Source organism: Conger conger, chromosome 3 (assembly GCF_963514075.1).
Source record: "Conger conger chromosome 3, fConCon1.1, whole genome shotgun sequence".
NCBI classification, from domain to species: Eukaryota; Metazoa; Chordata; class Actinopteri; order Anguilliformes; family Congridae; genus Conger; species Conger conger.
This window is the reverse complement of record NC_083762.1, coordinates 23,459,062-23,475,327: the sequence shown is the minus strand read 5'-3', so window position 1 is coordinate 23,475,327 and position 16,266 is coordinate 23,459,062. Positions and strand designations below refer to the sequence as shown.

The following is a 16,266-nucleotide window of genomic DNA, read 5'->3' as shown; positions in this document are numbered from 1 at the left end:
TCTGCAGCATGTGGTCATGTGGACATAGCAGGGCTCTCTGATTGGTGCGCGGATATGTCCATTTACACGGATAGCAGGGATGATGCTTGAAATCGCTTTGAATGTTCCTTTGCTTTCTACTCATACTGTCAAAAACTGTCACTAGAAAAAATTAAATCAATAAGTTCCAAATCATGCAAATTTGACAAAAACAGTGAAGAAAAAATAGTTGAACTGTTAAGAGTGCATGCAACCTAACTGGAAGAGTAACTATAATGCAAACACACTTTTAATGTGACAGTATATCCTGGTTTACTGTGCTTGCTCAGGGCGCAGTTACGCTGCCAATCAGATACTGTTGTTTGAATTAACAAGGGGAACTGATCCAGGACTCTGTAATCTACACCAGAGTATGAGATTCACCTGCCGCCTCCACCCAGGCATGGCTGCTGTTCTTGCAGAGCTGCAGGTCTGTTTAGGAAGCAAGGACCTGGCTGCAGAGTGAATAATGGATCAGTCTACTGTGTGGCAAGCAGGTGGCTATGGGAAAGCTATCTGGGACACTGTCACCCACATAGCACTGCTGACAAAGGCTCCATTGGCTCTGAGCAGTAAGTAAGACTGTAGCTTGGGAACAGGCTGTGGGACAAAGACCAGCTTTCTCAGGGCACACCTGCCAGGTCAGACAAGACAGCCACACAGTGAGCAAACACTCAAACAAGTTTTTCTAGTCACATACATTTACCATACCAGTTGTATGTATTAAAGCCCATTTTTCTAAACCAAAAACTATCAATCCTTCAACCATTTGTAAAATTACAATTATTAATGTCATGACTACTTGATGAATGCAAAATTTTATACAGTTTTGGTACAAAAAATGTAATTTTAATGGCCTGTCCATTTCTTGATATACATTTTTAAATCTGACTTGCCCTGCTATGGTTACAGACATGGGTTAAATAGTTCATGACTTCCCCAAAATCCCAGACTACTTTTAAAAGCAGGACCACAAATTGAACTCTTAACTTCCTATTGAATTCCGCAGTTGCCTTTGAAGTCTGGCTTATTGTGTATTTTGTAAAGTAGCATCCTGTGCTTTGGTCAACTGCCAGATTGTAGAGGGCAAAGCACCTGGCACCCATCAATTTGCTTTGTTATGAAGACTGAAAAGAGCCAAAATAAAGAGTCCTGTCCTATTCACTGTACCAGGCTGCTATCATCCAAGCTGCCAATTACTAGGTTTTTTAAATGTACTGGACTTATCAATAATAAAGTTTCAGTAATCACAGTGATGCTGTTTTTGTATAAACTGTGCTTTAGTCACGGTCACTTTTCCCAACAGCACTTTGTAACCGTAGTCACTGACAGAAAAGCAGTGTGACCGAGACTACTTGTGTAACGTGACACAATGGAAAGGCCTTTCCTCTGGAGCGCTACTAAAGCGCTGTACGGAACTGAGTGAACAATCAAAGGCAGGAGAACTGAACAATGCAGACAGCAGGGCTGGTCTGAATGTGTCAAACGATAAGGCAGGGCGAGACAATGCCAGGAGGCAGGAGTAACAAAGAAAAGCACGGACGTGCACACCCAACGCTCATGATATACATGTTAAATGTATAATTTGTGAAAAAATATAATTTTAATTGGCTGCCATAGCCATTCATTACACGATATATACAATACCTTCAGCTGTGTTTTCAACAATACTTTTGTATTATAACTACCTTTAATCAATATTTGCTTGGTTGCAAGGTAACTGATGTAATCATTGTTGGCGGTTCAATGCTGTCAGGCCAGCATTCCCAAGTACAAGAGAAAAGGAGATGAAAGGAATTTTGCTTTGGTTCAGATGAGCAGAATTACAGTAAACACAGCTGTGTGTGTGTGTGTCCGTGCGTGTGTCCGTGCGTGCGTGTGTGCGTGCATCCGTGGGTGCGTGCGTGTCCGTGTGTGTGTTCGTGCGTGCATGCGGAGGGTTTTGCGTCCGGTCGTACTCTGGTCGAGGCGGCTGATGAGTGTTCGGCAGGCCACCTCCGTCTCAGGGCTGGGGTGGTCCAGCACCTTCCTGCACCACTTCATAGGTGACTCTTGTCTCTGCTCCGCCAGGGCCTGCTTCTTAGGTGACACGTATAACCTGCAGGAACAAGAGCACGATGTTCCCGTGACAACCAGCACGGCCAGTTTGTCAGGAAGCTACACGGCGTAATGGGACACCATGGGAAAGCCAACACAAAGCAGCCATTATGAATTCATACTCATTTCATAAACTGTGCCCAATGATGAAAAATTATGCCTAAATAATTTCATTTTTATGAGCATAACTTTTTATTATTTCTCAGCCATATAACGGCTTCCTTGACTTTCACTGACACACTTCTGGTCCTCATGTTGACAAATACTCCAAGGACTCCAGAGGCAATAAAAAGCCTATAATCAAGACTAGATGACTGACAGCTCACTTATACCTCCACTAAGGACACAACGGAAGACACCTGTAAGGCCATTTATTCCAGTCATAATGGTGCCCTCAGTTTAAAGCTGCAGCCTGCACTTCACCTCATATGCATGGTTTTATTTCAAAACTGGTACTGTGCTGGAGAACAGAGCCAAAACTACACAAATTGTCACTACCCAGATACTTACCAACTGCAGTGTATATTACTGGGAACTGTAAAGTCATTGTGTGTTTTTTTTTTTTTTTTTTTTACCCTGCCACTCTGGAACTCAACTAGCTTGAAGGCATATCTTCCAGTATCTAGTCACATAAGACCAACTGCCAGCCAACTGCCACAACTGTTCTGGATAGAGGGGTGGAGTATTAAGAACTGTGAAAAATGTCCTGCATAATCCTGCAATGTAAGATTAAAAAAAAACAACAAAAAAACAAACAAACACAACTCCAGTAACTTTACAGAGCACACATAATGACAGCAAATCAGCGTGATGAGCCCAGTGCTGCCAGCTGCTCTGACCCGATAGCAGCGTGGCACAGGCTGGGACGCTAACAAGCAGCCGATGCACCGAGCCATCACTCGGCATTAGCATCCAGAGCAGAGGACGGAGCGCCCTACATCACAGTCCACATCACAGTCCACATCACAGTCCACATCACAGTCCACACACAGCGCTGCACTCAGGTCTCCACGCACCCATTACCACACTTACACCACAACACTCCAAAGGGCCACCTACAGCTATCATCTTCCCTGAGAAAAAAACACAAAGGAAACTATGTGCCACGTGGGGGGAGCGATTAGCCTGCACTGACAGGAACACTCAGGGGCACAGATCCATCGGACCAGGGGTCGAGCGTAGCGATGTTGGCCGTTTCCTGCGATGTTACTGCACAGATCTGGATCCAGTTCGCATCGCAGCCGTACGGCTCTAATGCCACAGTCCTGAGCGGTCATTAAAGGATTGACACTCGGGCGAGTGCTCAGTTCGCGGACGAGACGCTAACGCCGATGCGTGGCAGAAGTGGCTATCGCTGAGGGGAGGAACGATTAAGGCTCGCTCTGTGAGAACATGGGAGGAGGAGGGGGTTTGACGTGCCCACTCGCCTCCAGCCCAGAGTCCCACTCACTGTTACAGCATCTGTCCCACACAGATCACATGGGGATTAAGTCCGCCCAAAGCAGATTAGCATCCAGTCAGCAGCGGCTTATGCTTTAAACGCATTATGCACTGTTGAGGTTTTGTTGACCTCCTGCACCGTACAGAGAATAACTAATTATGTGAAACTGAGAATAATTCATTGGTAGCAGGGCAGTTGTTGTTTTTTTTCTTTTAAAAGGTGGACAGAACAGCTCAGCTGGGAAACAACTGACCACCTGTGTTGTAAAACATAGGGAATGAATGTGTAAACACTGAGCTTTTGACAAACGGGGGAAAATGCTTAAGACGTTTCACGAGTGGACATGCGGATCAAAACAAAGTGTGTTTAGAGCTTCTGATTATTGTGCTTTAGCTGATGACTACGACAATGCTTTAATGAACTATTACCTAAAATAAAATCTAACAAGGTATATAACTATGGTTGGATTTAGCATTGGTCTTTCATAACAAAGCTCAAAATAAAAAAAACAAATGAATTTTTCAGAAGAGACTACAGGTGGACTTTTTACAGAGATACTCATGGATATATTCAGCCTCAGAAGGGAAACGGCAGACGGCAAAATTGACCACTAGCCCAAATAAAAAAAGCACTGTAATGCTGCAATATAGCTCTCTTGCAAAAGGCAAAAAAAATCCACATTTAATACATGCCCAGAAGCAGTCACTTAGAATTCAATGCGTATCCTCACAAAATAACGGCACTTGCACATTAGGCTATAACATCTCTGGGCGTAAACCTGACACCGGGTTAGAGGCCCATTTTATGGCATAATTTACCAAATCGGTTACAGAATGGATGTAATCGAATTGGACAGCTGCATGCCATTTGGTATTAAGTAAAATGGGATTAAACCGTTGATAGCCGTCCGCATTCATTCCTGGCACCCCGGTTACTGGCCTTAGTTACGAGTCCTGGCTTCAGAGTTTTTTTACTGTCATTTCACAGGCAGAGTGAATGTTAGGTACAGGGCACTGGAGCCCAGAAGCCTCCCGCTGCCAGCTCCTTCTGCTGTCCGTCCGGCGTGGAGACGCAGTGCTGCGCGCAGCGGTGGTGGCTGGCAGGAGGAGCGGCCATGACTGCCAGGAGCAGCACACTCCCATCAGCACTCCTCACTGGCTCCTGCGCCGAGCAGGCCTGGACCCCGCCATCCCGGACACATCCTAAACACACTGCCTGTTTAGAGCCAGTGTCTCAATGCGTCAGGTTCCCAAGCCGGCTGTATAAAGGAATGCCACCGTTTACATTATTTGGTAGTGAAAAATAAGCAAATTTGTTTGTTATACACTACAGATAATTATGTACATTTACACATATATTATCTGTTGGAAATGTAGTTTCCCCCAGGCAAACAAAGGGAACTGCTGTATTCATGGAGTAATCCAGGTAAGATAAGCAAAAGCTGATAGGCAGGGTAAGCCCAGGTCGGTGTGCTGGGCTGCTGGCCCCCAAGGCTCCTGTGAGACTCACTGGAGTGCACCGATGTTCCCAGGTCAGTTTGCTGGCCCCCCAGGCTCCTGATTGCTACCCCAACCACTCACTGGAGCGTTCAGCTGGCCAGTTTCTGCCTCTATATATAGATCGCAGCATTTGCACAGAACGAAAATGCAGAGTGACTGTGCCAAGCCAGTATGGCCTGCCACAGAGACAAACACGGGAAACGTTCATGTGCGAGGCCTCCGCAGCCTATTCGAGATCCAGCTGGACGCTGTTGAAATGCTACAACATGGTGACCTGTCATTTTGAACACACCTCTCCTTTGTTATGTGCACTTACACGTATATTAGGCTACTTTGTGAGGAGACATCCACAGCACCTGCCATACACAGTTGGCGTACTTTGGTGGACGTACTGCCTCTCGATGAAACCGTGCACAAATTAAGCTCGGTGGGTGTGTGGGAGTAAAAACAGGATTTTATTTTGAATGATACCTTGCTTTAGAACTGACGTACATTTTTGAGGCAACACAAAGATGAACCTGCAAGGTCCGTTTTATCAGGGCGAGCTGCAGCGAATATCGAGAAAACTTGTCACAATTTAACCAAACTCTGGATGGACAGACTACTTTAGGTAAGTGGAAACATACCTTAACTTCAATTTTGGGTGAACTGTCCCTTTAAATAAAGAAAAACAAATCGCGAGTTCATCTTTTATTGAACGTGCGCTGAATGTGAACACTATCAAAAGACTCTACGAGTATGCCGACACATTTAAGTGTATTCTTAAATGCTGCTCAAACATACAAAACCCCAGAGACACAGAGCCTTGATACGGAGGGAAACTGATACTCATACTCTCTCTATGCGTGCATTAGGTTGGGTTGTTGTGCTGCCTCTGCTGCACATGCACATGCGAAAGGTGCACGTGGTTGCCAGGGATACGGACAGACTTGTGGGAAGCTACTGTGTGGGAGGGTACAGCTGGGCCCCATTCGTAGGTCGAAACGAGCTCCATCCCACACACACAGGGAGGCCACCTGCTCCACCGAAATGGCCCTATACGCTTAGAAGAGCAATGTTTCTTCAAAAGTCCTAGTGGTTAGAAAGGCTGCTTGACTAGGGCGTTTTCAGTTTTTAATCGATTAACCGATTAAAAATCTATTTTCAGAACTCCTGTAATAGGCTGTACAAGCATGCTCCAATAGGCTGGACCAGAGCCAAAACAATAAAATTCAGCACATTCATTAGATATGTAACTGCGCAACAGGGGCGTCATTTCAGGAAAGACTTGGAGATGCATAAAAGGAGATGGTGAAATTTGGTGGAGGGTAAGAGATCCAGGAGCTCTCGTTAAAATCAATGGCGTAATGGATTCCACCTCGTATCAGGCAATTTTGTCTGACAATCTAGTTGCCCCTATCACAAGGATGAGAGTTGGCTGTGGGTGGACCTTCCAGCAAGACAATGACTCAAAGCATACCTCAAAATCCAAACAACAAACAAACAAACAAACAAGCAATGTTCTGCAATGGCTCAGGTGCCAGACCTCAATCCAATCGAAAACCTGCGGGCTGAACTCTATTTGTGATCTTACAACCATTTCTGCTGTGGGCTTGTGGCTGATCAATCACACAATCTATGGTACTTCATGATCATGGCATTCAGCTGCCCTCCACTTACAGGAATGAGGAGAGGAGCGGCCGTCATACACCGTGTTTTACATCTCTCCAACTCGGCCCAGTAAATGCTGCACAAGCTGTAGTAATAAGCCACTGTGACAAGACAGCTTTGACTTCCCTAATTGGGCTTTGTAACTCTGCCCAGAAGTGCTGTAGCAATCTCTCAAGGCAGCTGCATTTCCTGAGTCAATCCGAGGCAACACATCAGCAAAGTATACATGCTGATATAGTCATCGTTGGGGATTTCAATAGAGAGGTAGGCGGCAGAGACAGTACAATGGCAGGAATGGGCGCGCTCATCGGAGTGGGCTCGAGGCAGGGTGCTGGCAGGGACAGTATGGTGGGAAAACCCTTGGGGAGTGTGACTGCTGGCTAAGTGTACCCCGTAGTTGTCATTAATTGTGGCAAAAACGAGGCGGCAGTGAACATAGTTTTGGAAAGGCGCTCATTTCTTTCGTCAAACATTCTCCAAAAGCAACGTGGTAAGCAAGCTGTCAACAATAGGAGATGCGTGTTAAATTTGGTGATGTTTTGGGGCTATTTTAATTTCAAAGGTCCAGGGGCACTGGTTAAGCTCAATGGCATTATGTATTCCACCAAGTATTTTTTCTATGGAAAAATGGTGGAACACTCATGGTCACAACATTATGCGCTGTCAGAGAGAAGGAAACAACACCACCCCTAATAATATCTGAACAGCATCCATCAGTCCGCTCCTTAAAACACGTCACTGATGCATGCTGTATCTGCTAGCCTGTGCACCCAGTCACTGATGCACCCTGTCACTGATGCACGCTGTATCTGCTAGCCTGTGCACCCAGTCACTGACGCATGCTGTATCTGCTAGCTTGTGCATCTGCAGGCATTCATTAACCAAGGCTTCCTGCACAAGCAATAAATATTGGCTCCGGGAACATGGCTGAAGGTGATATTCAGCAGCAGTGTTCCCCCAGCTCAAAGCCCACAGTAAAGCCAACAACTCATATAAGCATAACTACATTGTTTGATATTTTCACCAAAGGCATGCTCACTAACTTCACTGAAATTTTAAGAGCGAAGGAACGAGCGTCTCTCTTTGCCAACACCCACCAGCTGTCCTCGTCCTCCGCCTCATCGCAGTCCTCCAGGTCGAGGACGTCCACCTCGTCCAGAGCCGAGTGGTCCCGGCCCGGTCCCGGCCCGTCCTGCAGCTCCGACGCGGGGCCGGCCGGAGCCAGGCCTGGCGGTTCCTCCGGCCCGTTAGCGCAGGGCAGGTCCAGATACCTGCCGCACGGAGGGCCCACCTCCAGGAGGGGAGACGCGTCTCCGCTGCTGCTGCTGTCCTGAGGGCGGCAGGGGGAGAAGTCCCGGTCGCTGAGGCCCGCGTTGTCCTCGGGCCTGTGCGCCTCGTCAGCCTCCTCCTCGCCCAGCGTCCTGTCGTTGCCGTTTCCGTTGGCCCCGCCCAGCAAGCCCTTGCCCCCCCGGCTGCGCAGCGTCTGGTTCTGGACCTCCAGCCGACGGACCAGCTCCTGCAGCTTGCGCACCTCCTCCAGCTCGGCCCCCGCGGAGTCCTGCTCCGCCTGGAAGCCGGGCTGAGAGCTCTCTCCCGGCACGCCCACGTCTCCGCTCTCCGCCGGCTGGACCACAGCGTCGCTCTCCGGGACCACCATCCTCACACCCTGCCCGGAGAGGAGAGGGAGGGAGGGAGGGAGTGAGGGAGTGAGCATGTGTGTGTGTGCGACACCAACAGGAAGAGACTTGCCAATTCCACATCAAAAATTCTAACGACAGAGGACATAAACCAAAGTTCCAGCAGGGCCGCATGGAGTACACGCTGCAAGAGGCGTAGCTGCAGCCAGAGAAATTCACAGCTGACAACAAACACCGCAATGCCAACTTGTCATTAATTATACCCCATTGTCATGCTTTCAAACCAACCGCACCTCAGCAACAACAGTAACATGGCTGATTTCATTTTAAGGACAGACGGACATGCAGACAAGCTGCGTCAGACAACCGGCCTCGCTGGAGCAGCAAACGCTCTGGCTCAGGCCTGCTGGCACCTGCAGTAGCACGGTTGACGTGGGAGAGCAGGTCACGCTTGGCACTGGCTAAGGTTTCACAGATCTCTCAGGGTTCGGATGTTACAGTCATCTGACTGTCCCCGGTGCCCGTGAACATGCCAGTGTCACTGGGCGCAGATGGAGTTTCCACAGCCAAGCACGGACAGGCCTCTGCAGCTTCCCTTCCACAGAGAGTCCCAGGCTGAGCACGGCTCATCGTAAGAGGCTGCACCAACGGTCATACCGATTCAGGCTGCGCGGTCTAGCTACAATAAATCCTTCTGACAATGGTACAGGGCTAGAGCGTTCCCTTGCCAGAGGGTGAAACTCCATGGAGATGGCACTAAAAACAGCAACGACAAGCAGTTTACAATGGTTTCACCACACATTATACCGATAGCATCAAAATACACGCATCTCAATAAGAAAAATATAATTTTGTGAAGTTTTAAACATGCGATGACCTACAGGAATACAAAAAAAAAAAATACATCAGGAGGCAAAACTGGTCTTAATATCTAAAAATACAAGATTATTAGTCACTGGGTGCTAGGTGTAGGCTGTGTCCACACTATGAGAACATGTTGTGTGTGAAATATGCATTTGGTCAGGGAGGGGGCATTTGGTTAGGGAGGCCTGGTGACCGATGGCTGCAGAGCATTGAGTAAGTGCAGTGCTGTAAAGTTTGAACATGGACTGTAGGTAGGAGGAAGCTATGTCCATGACTGCCCAGTAGGCTTGTGCCAGGGTATTACATTTAATGAGAGCTGCAACCAGAAGCCGGCAAAGACAGAAAAATACTCATTACAGGCGAGCATGAAAGGCACGCTTCACCTGATGTAATTTCTGGAAAACATACCATGTACTGATGCTGACCGACCAATGACCACTCACCTGTGATGATTCCACCAATCACTGTCTTACAGTGAGAACCATAACTCATTGGATAGTGACACGTTTTGTTATTTTGGTTCCGTACACTAGCACTTTAAGTTTCAAAAGGTACAATAACAGTGGGGCTGAAGTGAAGACGTTCAGCTTTAATGTGAGGGTATTTTCATCCATATTAGATGACTTGTTTACAAATCCAATTCCAATTAATCCAATTAAATATGCATTTTACATTCTGAAGAGGACACTGAAGGCAAAAAGTCCCTAAACAAGCATGGCTTTTCTTATCATTCTTACGCTGTTGAAACCCAACTCTTTATTTCCTTCCCCCCCCGACACCCAAGTCACCACACAGATCTCTGCCTGCTTGGCTGATAAGTCTGCGTGGACGACTTCCCACCACCTGAAGCGCAACCTTGCCAAAACTGAGCTTCTCTACATCCCTGCGAAGTCCTCTCAGTCAATCGACCTCTCCCTGACTGTTGAGGACTTTGTAGTTTCCTCCTCCCGTACGGCAAAGAATCTTGGGGCGACTCTTGATAACTGCCTCACCCTGGCTCCACAAGTATCCTCCACTGCCAGAACCTGCAAGTTCTTTCTGTATAATATACGCCGTATCCGTCATCTCCTGCACGTTCACGCCTGCTTTCTGTTCTGGTTCCTTAGTGGTGGAATGACTTGCCTACCACTGTCAGGACAGCAGAATCCCTCCCCCTATTTCGACGCAGACTCAAAACCCACCTTTTCAAACTCTACCTTAGTCCTCCCTCCTGAATTCCCCCACCCCTCCTTTCTGATATCCCTATCCTTGTCTAACCCCCCCCCCAAAAAAAATATATATATATATATTTGCACTTATGATGACGACTTTGTTTAGAACAGCATTCCATGTGTATTTTCCGAGTTCCGGATGTGATGCTTTGACTTGTGGTAGAACCTATGCACTTGTAAGTCGCTTTGGATTAAAAGCGTCTGCCAAATGACAAAAATGTAAATGTAAAAGGAACTGAAGATAGGTGCAGTGCGTGCCTGGCAGAGCATCACCAGGGAAGCTACCCAGCATCTGGTGATGTGTATGCGTCTAAGACTTCAAGCAGTCATTGCATTCGAAGGATATGTGACCAAATATTCCAAATTATTACTTTATTCTATATTATGTTAAACTGACCAATATTTTTTGATTCCTGAAAATGGGGGGGGGGCAACTATGTACAAAAGGTTCTATAATTTCTAAACCTTTCATCCGATATGGATGAACATAACCTCAAACCTCAGCTGACGGTCTGCACTTTAACATCATTGCATCCTTTCAAACTCAAAGTGCTAAAGTACAGAACCAAAGTAACAAAAAAATGCATCACTGTCCAATGAATTATGGTGCTCACTGTAAATGAACACTTGCGAGAGCACAGTATGGACTGGGCGCCCTCAGCACACAGCACTACCCCAGGCTCCTGCAGGTGTTCTGTGATCTGTCGCTCAATTGGAGGGATTACACTCCTCACAAGCAGCGCTGAACAGCTTTACGTGCTACACATCTGCTCAGACACGGCAAAGCATCCCAGGAAGTACTGGTCTGCAACATGAACAGCAACAATGGACATACATGGGATGTGGGAGTGTATGAAAGGCCAACATCTTAATCTTTTGATCATGAGTTCACCACTGTGAAATGGCCAAGAGCAGGTTGTCTATACAGGTCTTAGGTTACATGTAAACACAAAGGCACCTGAAAAAAGCCAGCTAGGTATGAGAGGCTGTTTGGGTGAAGTGTGTAAAAATGACATGACAGACTGCGCATTTATTCCCAAGAGCTTCTACTTTGTGCTCCATTTTCGATAGAAGTGTGTGACGGAGCAATTGTGGGGACGAATATTGGTGCTTTCACAAAATATTTACTAAATGAGATTTTTGATAAATAATCATCAGTAATGTGGACATAATAACTAAGTGGGTAAAGACTAATAATAGCAGTTAAAACACACTGAATGACATCACTTGACTGTAATGCAGCCTTTAAAACCAGGAAAATGCCATATCCCATCCAACATGTAAGACGATATCTAGTTTCATATCACAATATCAAGAGATGATTTCGTATGTAAAATTCATATCTCACCTCAGACAACATGCATCGACTTTTGGCGTTTTTGGCGATATTTAGCAACAAATCCACTTTTTTTGCCACCAGGGACCAATTTTGGGTGGTCATACCTCCCAAAAGTAAAAAGTTTTAGTATCAGCTTACTGGTAAATGAGAGTCATCTGAGAGCACGTTCCCAGTTTAAAGCTAAACACGTTACTGAAAACATTAGCTGAGATATGAGTCATGGAATATTCAATTTGGCCATTTTTGGTACATTTATATAATATTATTTATAATCTAATAAAATAAATTATTTAATGTTCTTACGATTTTTTTTGATCAAGGACGTATGCAGTAAACCCGTTTAAAAGATACGTAAAGATTTATGAAGTAAGTTGGAAGTATAAAAAAAAGCCACGCAGTACCAAAACGAATTCTCTCTAGAAAAGTTGATTAAGGCTGTAACTTCAACATATTCGAAATAGAGGGTCAGGTGAAATTTCTGACAAACGGGAAGGTATAAAAAATGGCCAAATTGAATGTTTAGGGACAAAACCCCTCGAAAGTCTACCAACACATAGAAAAGGAGAAAAATCCAAGAGATGCTGTGGTGCAACCTCCTGGAGTTGGCGCGGAATGGCCAATAATGTTACCTAAGAATTGCAATTGTGTTGCCCTTAAATTGGCTAATTCATTACAGTGAAAGATGCAGTAACAGGGACACTTTTATTATTAACTAGCTAACGTTACTTCATCAAAACAACAGTAACATTAAAGGATGTAAGCAACAAAATCGAATATATCTTAATGGTATTACCCAATGACGGGGTAATTTACGGTGAACTGAATATCAACGTACGTTAGCCATAGTGAGCAAACGTACGGTCCCCTGCGAAGTAAAGTGGAGGCAGGGATCAACGTTAACAATTAACGTTAGCTAGCTGATTGAACGTTACTCGACCTCACTACCTACCTAGGCATGTTTCCAAATTGGTACCTAAATTAGCTAGGTAACAATGTTTAGCAATAACTTTCACCCTGCCACGTAACGTAGCTAAGTTTTATGATGGTCTCTCTCGCCTTGGTAACGTTAGCTAGATAACATTAATGCTCTTTATTTCACTAAGCCACCATACCGCTTGTCCGATTTAAAATAATTAGCTTGTTTCGCCACTAACGTCAGATAGCTAGATAACTGGGATAAGCAGCTAACTTAGCACTAACTAACTAGCTCATTCCACTGCAAAACAACCCACGAGAACGTTATAGGCGCTAGTTTACCCAACTGATTGACTTAACAATGCACAGCACGCACCGCTTAGCTAACGGTACATAACATAAGATAGCTAATCCAGTTAGTCAGATTGCCCTTGCTAGTAGCGACATCCTTTTAGCAAACTAGCTAACGTTAGCAACATATGTTGTGCCTGAGAGGTTAGTAAGCAACAGTAACGAGCAAGCCACTAAATGGACTGGTTCGTGGGCTCAATTCATGAGAATTTCTAACAATAACGGTCTCTTCGTATGCCATCGTACCACGTTTTTCCACTGGGTCAGCTTGCTAACAATATACAAACAAACTAGCTAGCTGGCTACAAGACACATTTTACATTCGGCTTAATAAATCACGACAAAATAATTTCAAGTAAAATTGTATACGACTGAACTGGCATCATAGCAAACCAGTAGCAAGCTAACGTTAGCTAATGGATAGCCTATTATTTTAAAAAAATGCAATCCGATGATTTGCCGCTCCACTCGCTTGCTAACGATTAGCAAAACAAAACCTACCACTGCCGGCGTGCCGTTTTCGTTACAAATGTTCGAATTAAAATCCACTTTCGGAGGTATTCATGGGCCGAAGGAGAGACCAACACCATAAACAAGACGGTGCAGTTTGTTTTCCTTCTCTCTCTGATGTGCCCGCGCCGTGGCTACTGTTAAGTGTCGTTTGCTAAGCCTGGTGGTTCCACACACAGCACTTCTTTCTCGCGACTCAATGATACTCGCCTCCACTCTCCCCCCCCTGCGAGCAAGGGGCGGGCATGGCTGTGCGAGTAGTAGGCTGCAAAATTTCTAATGCGCTGCTCTTCCATTTTCTACTCGTTTTAAAACTAAGCAGATCAAACGTTTCATACATTTTGAATTAGCTCTCAAAATGGTATTTTCCTTTGGAAAATTTTACTTGGAATTGTAACTTTATAACTGTTGTCCTGGTTTTATGGCTGATTTTGCTAGCATATTTACAACCTTCCGTATTCATCCGATCCAAAAAGCGAGAGAGAAACATTATTTTTGTTTTGATTATGTAAGCCGAGTTTATTGAATACACACAGGCCCCTTTATCAGGTAGTATCCGGAAGGACATTTCGGGCAGGCCAGGGGTGCATAACAAGTGACGATCCGTTTCTGGATTTTGTGCCAATTTATGCTCTTGATTATTTAATGAAGTCAATCATATATTGAACTGTCATTTGTATAAGCACCAGCTACATCCGCAGACTGCAAGTTCATCCTAAATATTTCACTGTGGTCGAGGAGTGCACCAACGTAGTTTATAAGAGTTATCAGGAAGCTAAGAATAGAAATTCCCAAACTGGGGGACAGGACCCCATGTTGGGTCGCTCGATTTCAGGATGGGGTCCCTGAAAATATTTTAAAATATAAAATGTAATTTTTGTCTCTTTAAAATATGTAAATATAGGACACAACATGTTTAACATTACAACAACCCAACTACAACAAAGCAATGAGGCAGGAGAGGTTGTGGTATATTTCCAGTATAGTCATGGCTAAAGAGTGTTGTTAGGCACAAAATGTGTGTGTGGTGTTGGGGTCATGTAAATTTGCGAACATTCATTCGGGGTCACATCAGACTTTCTTTTGGGAACCCCTGGACTAAGGTAATGGGTTTGAACCAAACACAGCACACAGACTCTGCGATCATTGTACGTCCTTGCCTTAGGGAGTTTGGCCTATGCTGACTCAATAGCATGTTCCTTTTTTCCACTTAATCCCGAAGATGCTCTATTGGATTGAGATCTGGGGAGTGTGCAGCACAATGGAGTCAACTGAAGTCACTGACATGTTTATGGAACCAGCTTGAGATGGTATGTGCTTTGTGACAAGGCATATTATCCTTGTGAAAGTATCCATTTGACAAAGCTCTGTGGTCATAAAGGATTCACACGGTCAGCAACAACAGCTTAGGAAGGCTGTGGCCTTCAAATTATGCTTAATTGGTATTAAGGGGCCTAATGTAACATTCTGCACACTATAACACCAGCAGCAGCAGCCTGCACTGTTGACACAAGTCCCTAAATTCTGACCATACTATCTGAATGCTGTAGAAATTGAGACCAGGTGACAGAATTTCTTCCAAACTTCAGTCATTCAGTTTAGGTGATCACATGCCCACTGTAGCCTCGTCTTCCTGTCCTTGGGTGGTAGGAGTGGAACCCGGCATGGTCTTCTGCTGCTGTAGCCCATGCACTTCTAGGTTTTACATGTTGTGCATTCAGAGATGCCCTTCAGCACACCACTGCTGTAAATAGCAGTCATATGAACATTTGTGACCTCTCCCATTAACAAGTTCTCAGCCACAGAGCTTCCAGTCACTGGATGTTCTTTTTGGGTTATCGCATTCACACCATTCTCTGTCATCTATTGAGACTGTAGTGCATGAAAATTTCTATAAAGCAGCTGTTTCCAAGATGTTGGAAGCACCACATCTGGCACCAAAAATCATACCACGTTCAATGTCATGCATCTTATGTTTGGACAAGCAAAATATTAAACCTATTCAGCCTGCCTGCATGCTTTATTTCCTGAGTCGCCACATGATTGGCTGTTGTAAAGAAGAAGATATTTGTGCTAATGAGCAGGTGTACCTATTAAACTGAGTGTATATACAGTCCGGTCGAGAATTATTGGCACCCTTGATAAATATACACAAAAAATAAAATTTCAATAAAATTGAAATACCAAGCAAAGATACAGTCTGCCATGACCCCCCTCTTCCGTTCAGACCACTATTTTTTGATGGGATTCAAGTTTAAGACTGACTGACATCATGACATCACTGACTGAGAACATGGATGCTATTTTCACTGAACAATTTCTGTATCAATTTTAAGGTATGTTTAGAGCCACTGTCCTGCTGCTACAATCTACCTATGACCAAGTCTCAGCTTCCTAGCACAGACAACCAGATTGTCTGCCAAAATGTCCTGGCACTTAATTGTGTTATTGATCTTAAATAGTGCCCTTGTACGACTGGCAGCCAAACATCTCAAAATCATCAATGACACAACGGCAGTAGGTATAAGGTGCTTGTCCTTGTATACATTTCTGTTTTGCCACAAAAAATATTGATGGTGTGTATGGCCAAAATGTTCAAGCACCCTTTTCCAGTCATGATTCAAATGACGTTTGGCAAACTCCAGATGCTTAGTTATGTTTTTGTGTTCAGTAAAGGCTGTGTTTGTGCCACCATTTCAAATATAATATTTTATGGTTCTTTCTGAGACTTGGT

At 44.9% G+C, this 16,266-nt stretch overlaps 1 protein-coding gene across 3 annotated transcripts in view; it reads right to left on the bottom strand.

The window, feature by feature from the left end:
• zgc:66447 (SLAIN motif-containing protein-like) overlaps positions 1-13,828 on the bottom strand; it is a 22,662-nt gene extending 8,834 nt beyond the window's left edge. Inside the window, exons 1-3 of one of the 3 annotated variants that reach the window (XM_061234632.1) lie at positions 13,524-13,828; positions 7,803-8,371; positions 1,977-2,116 (exon numbers count right to left, since the gene is read on the bottom strand). In XM_061234632.1, coding sequence (XP_061090616.1) covers positions 1,977-2,116; positions 7,803-8,362 — 700 coding nt within the window. In that variant the 5' untranslated portion in view covers positions 8,363-8,371; positions 13,524-13,828. Of the gene's footprint in view, positions 1-1,976; positions 2,117-7,802; positions 8,372-11,765; positions 11,874-13,523 lie in introns of those variants that run through there. The other 2 variants (XM_061234629.1, XM_061234631.1) reach the window with 2 other exon arrangements.
• Between the last annotated feature and the right edge of the window lie 2,438 nt (positions 13,829-16,266).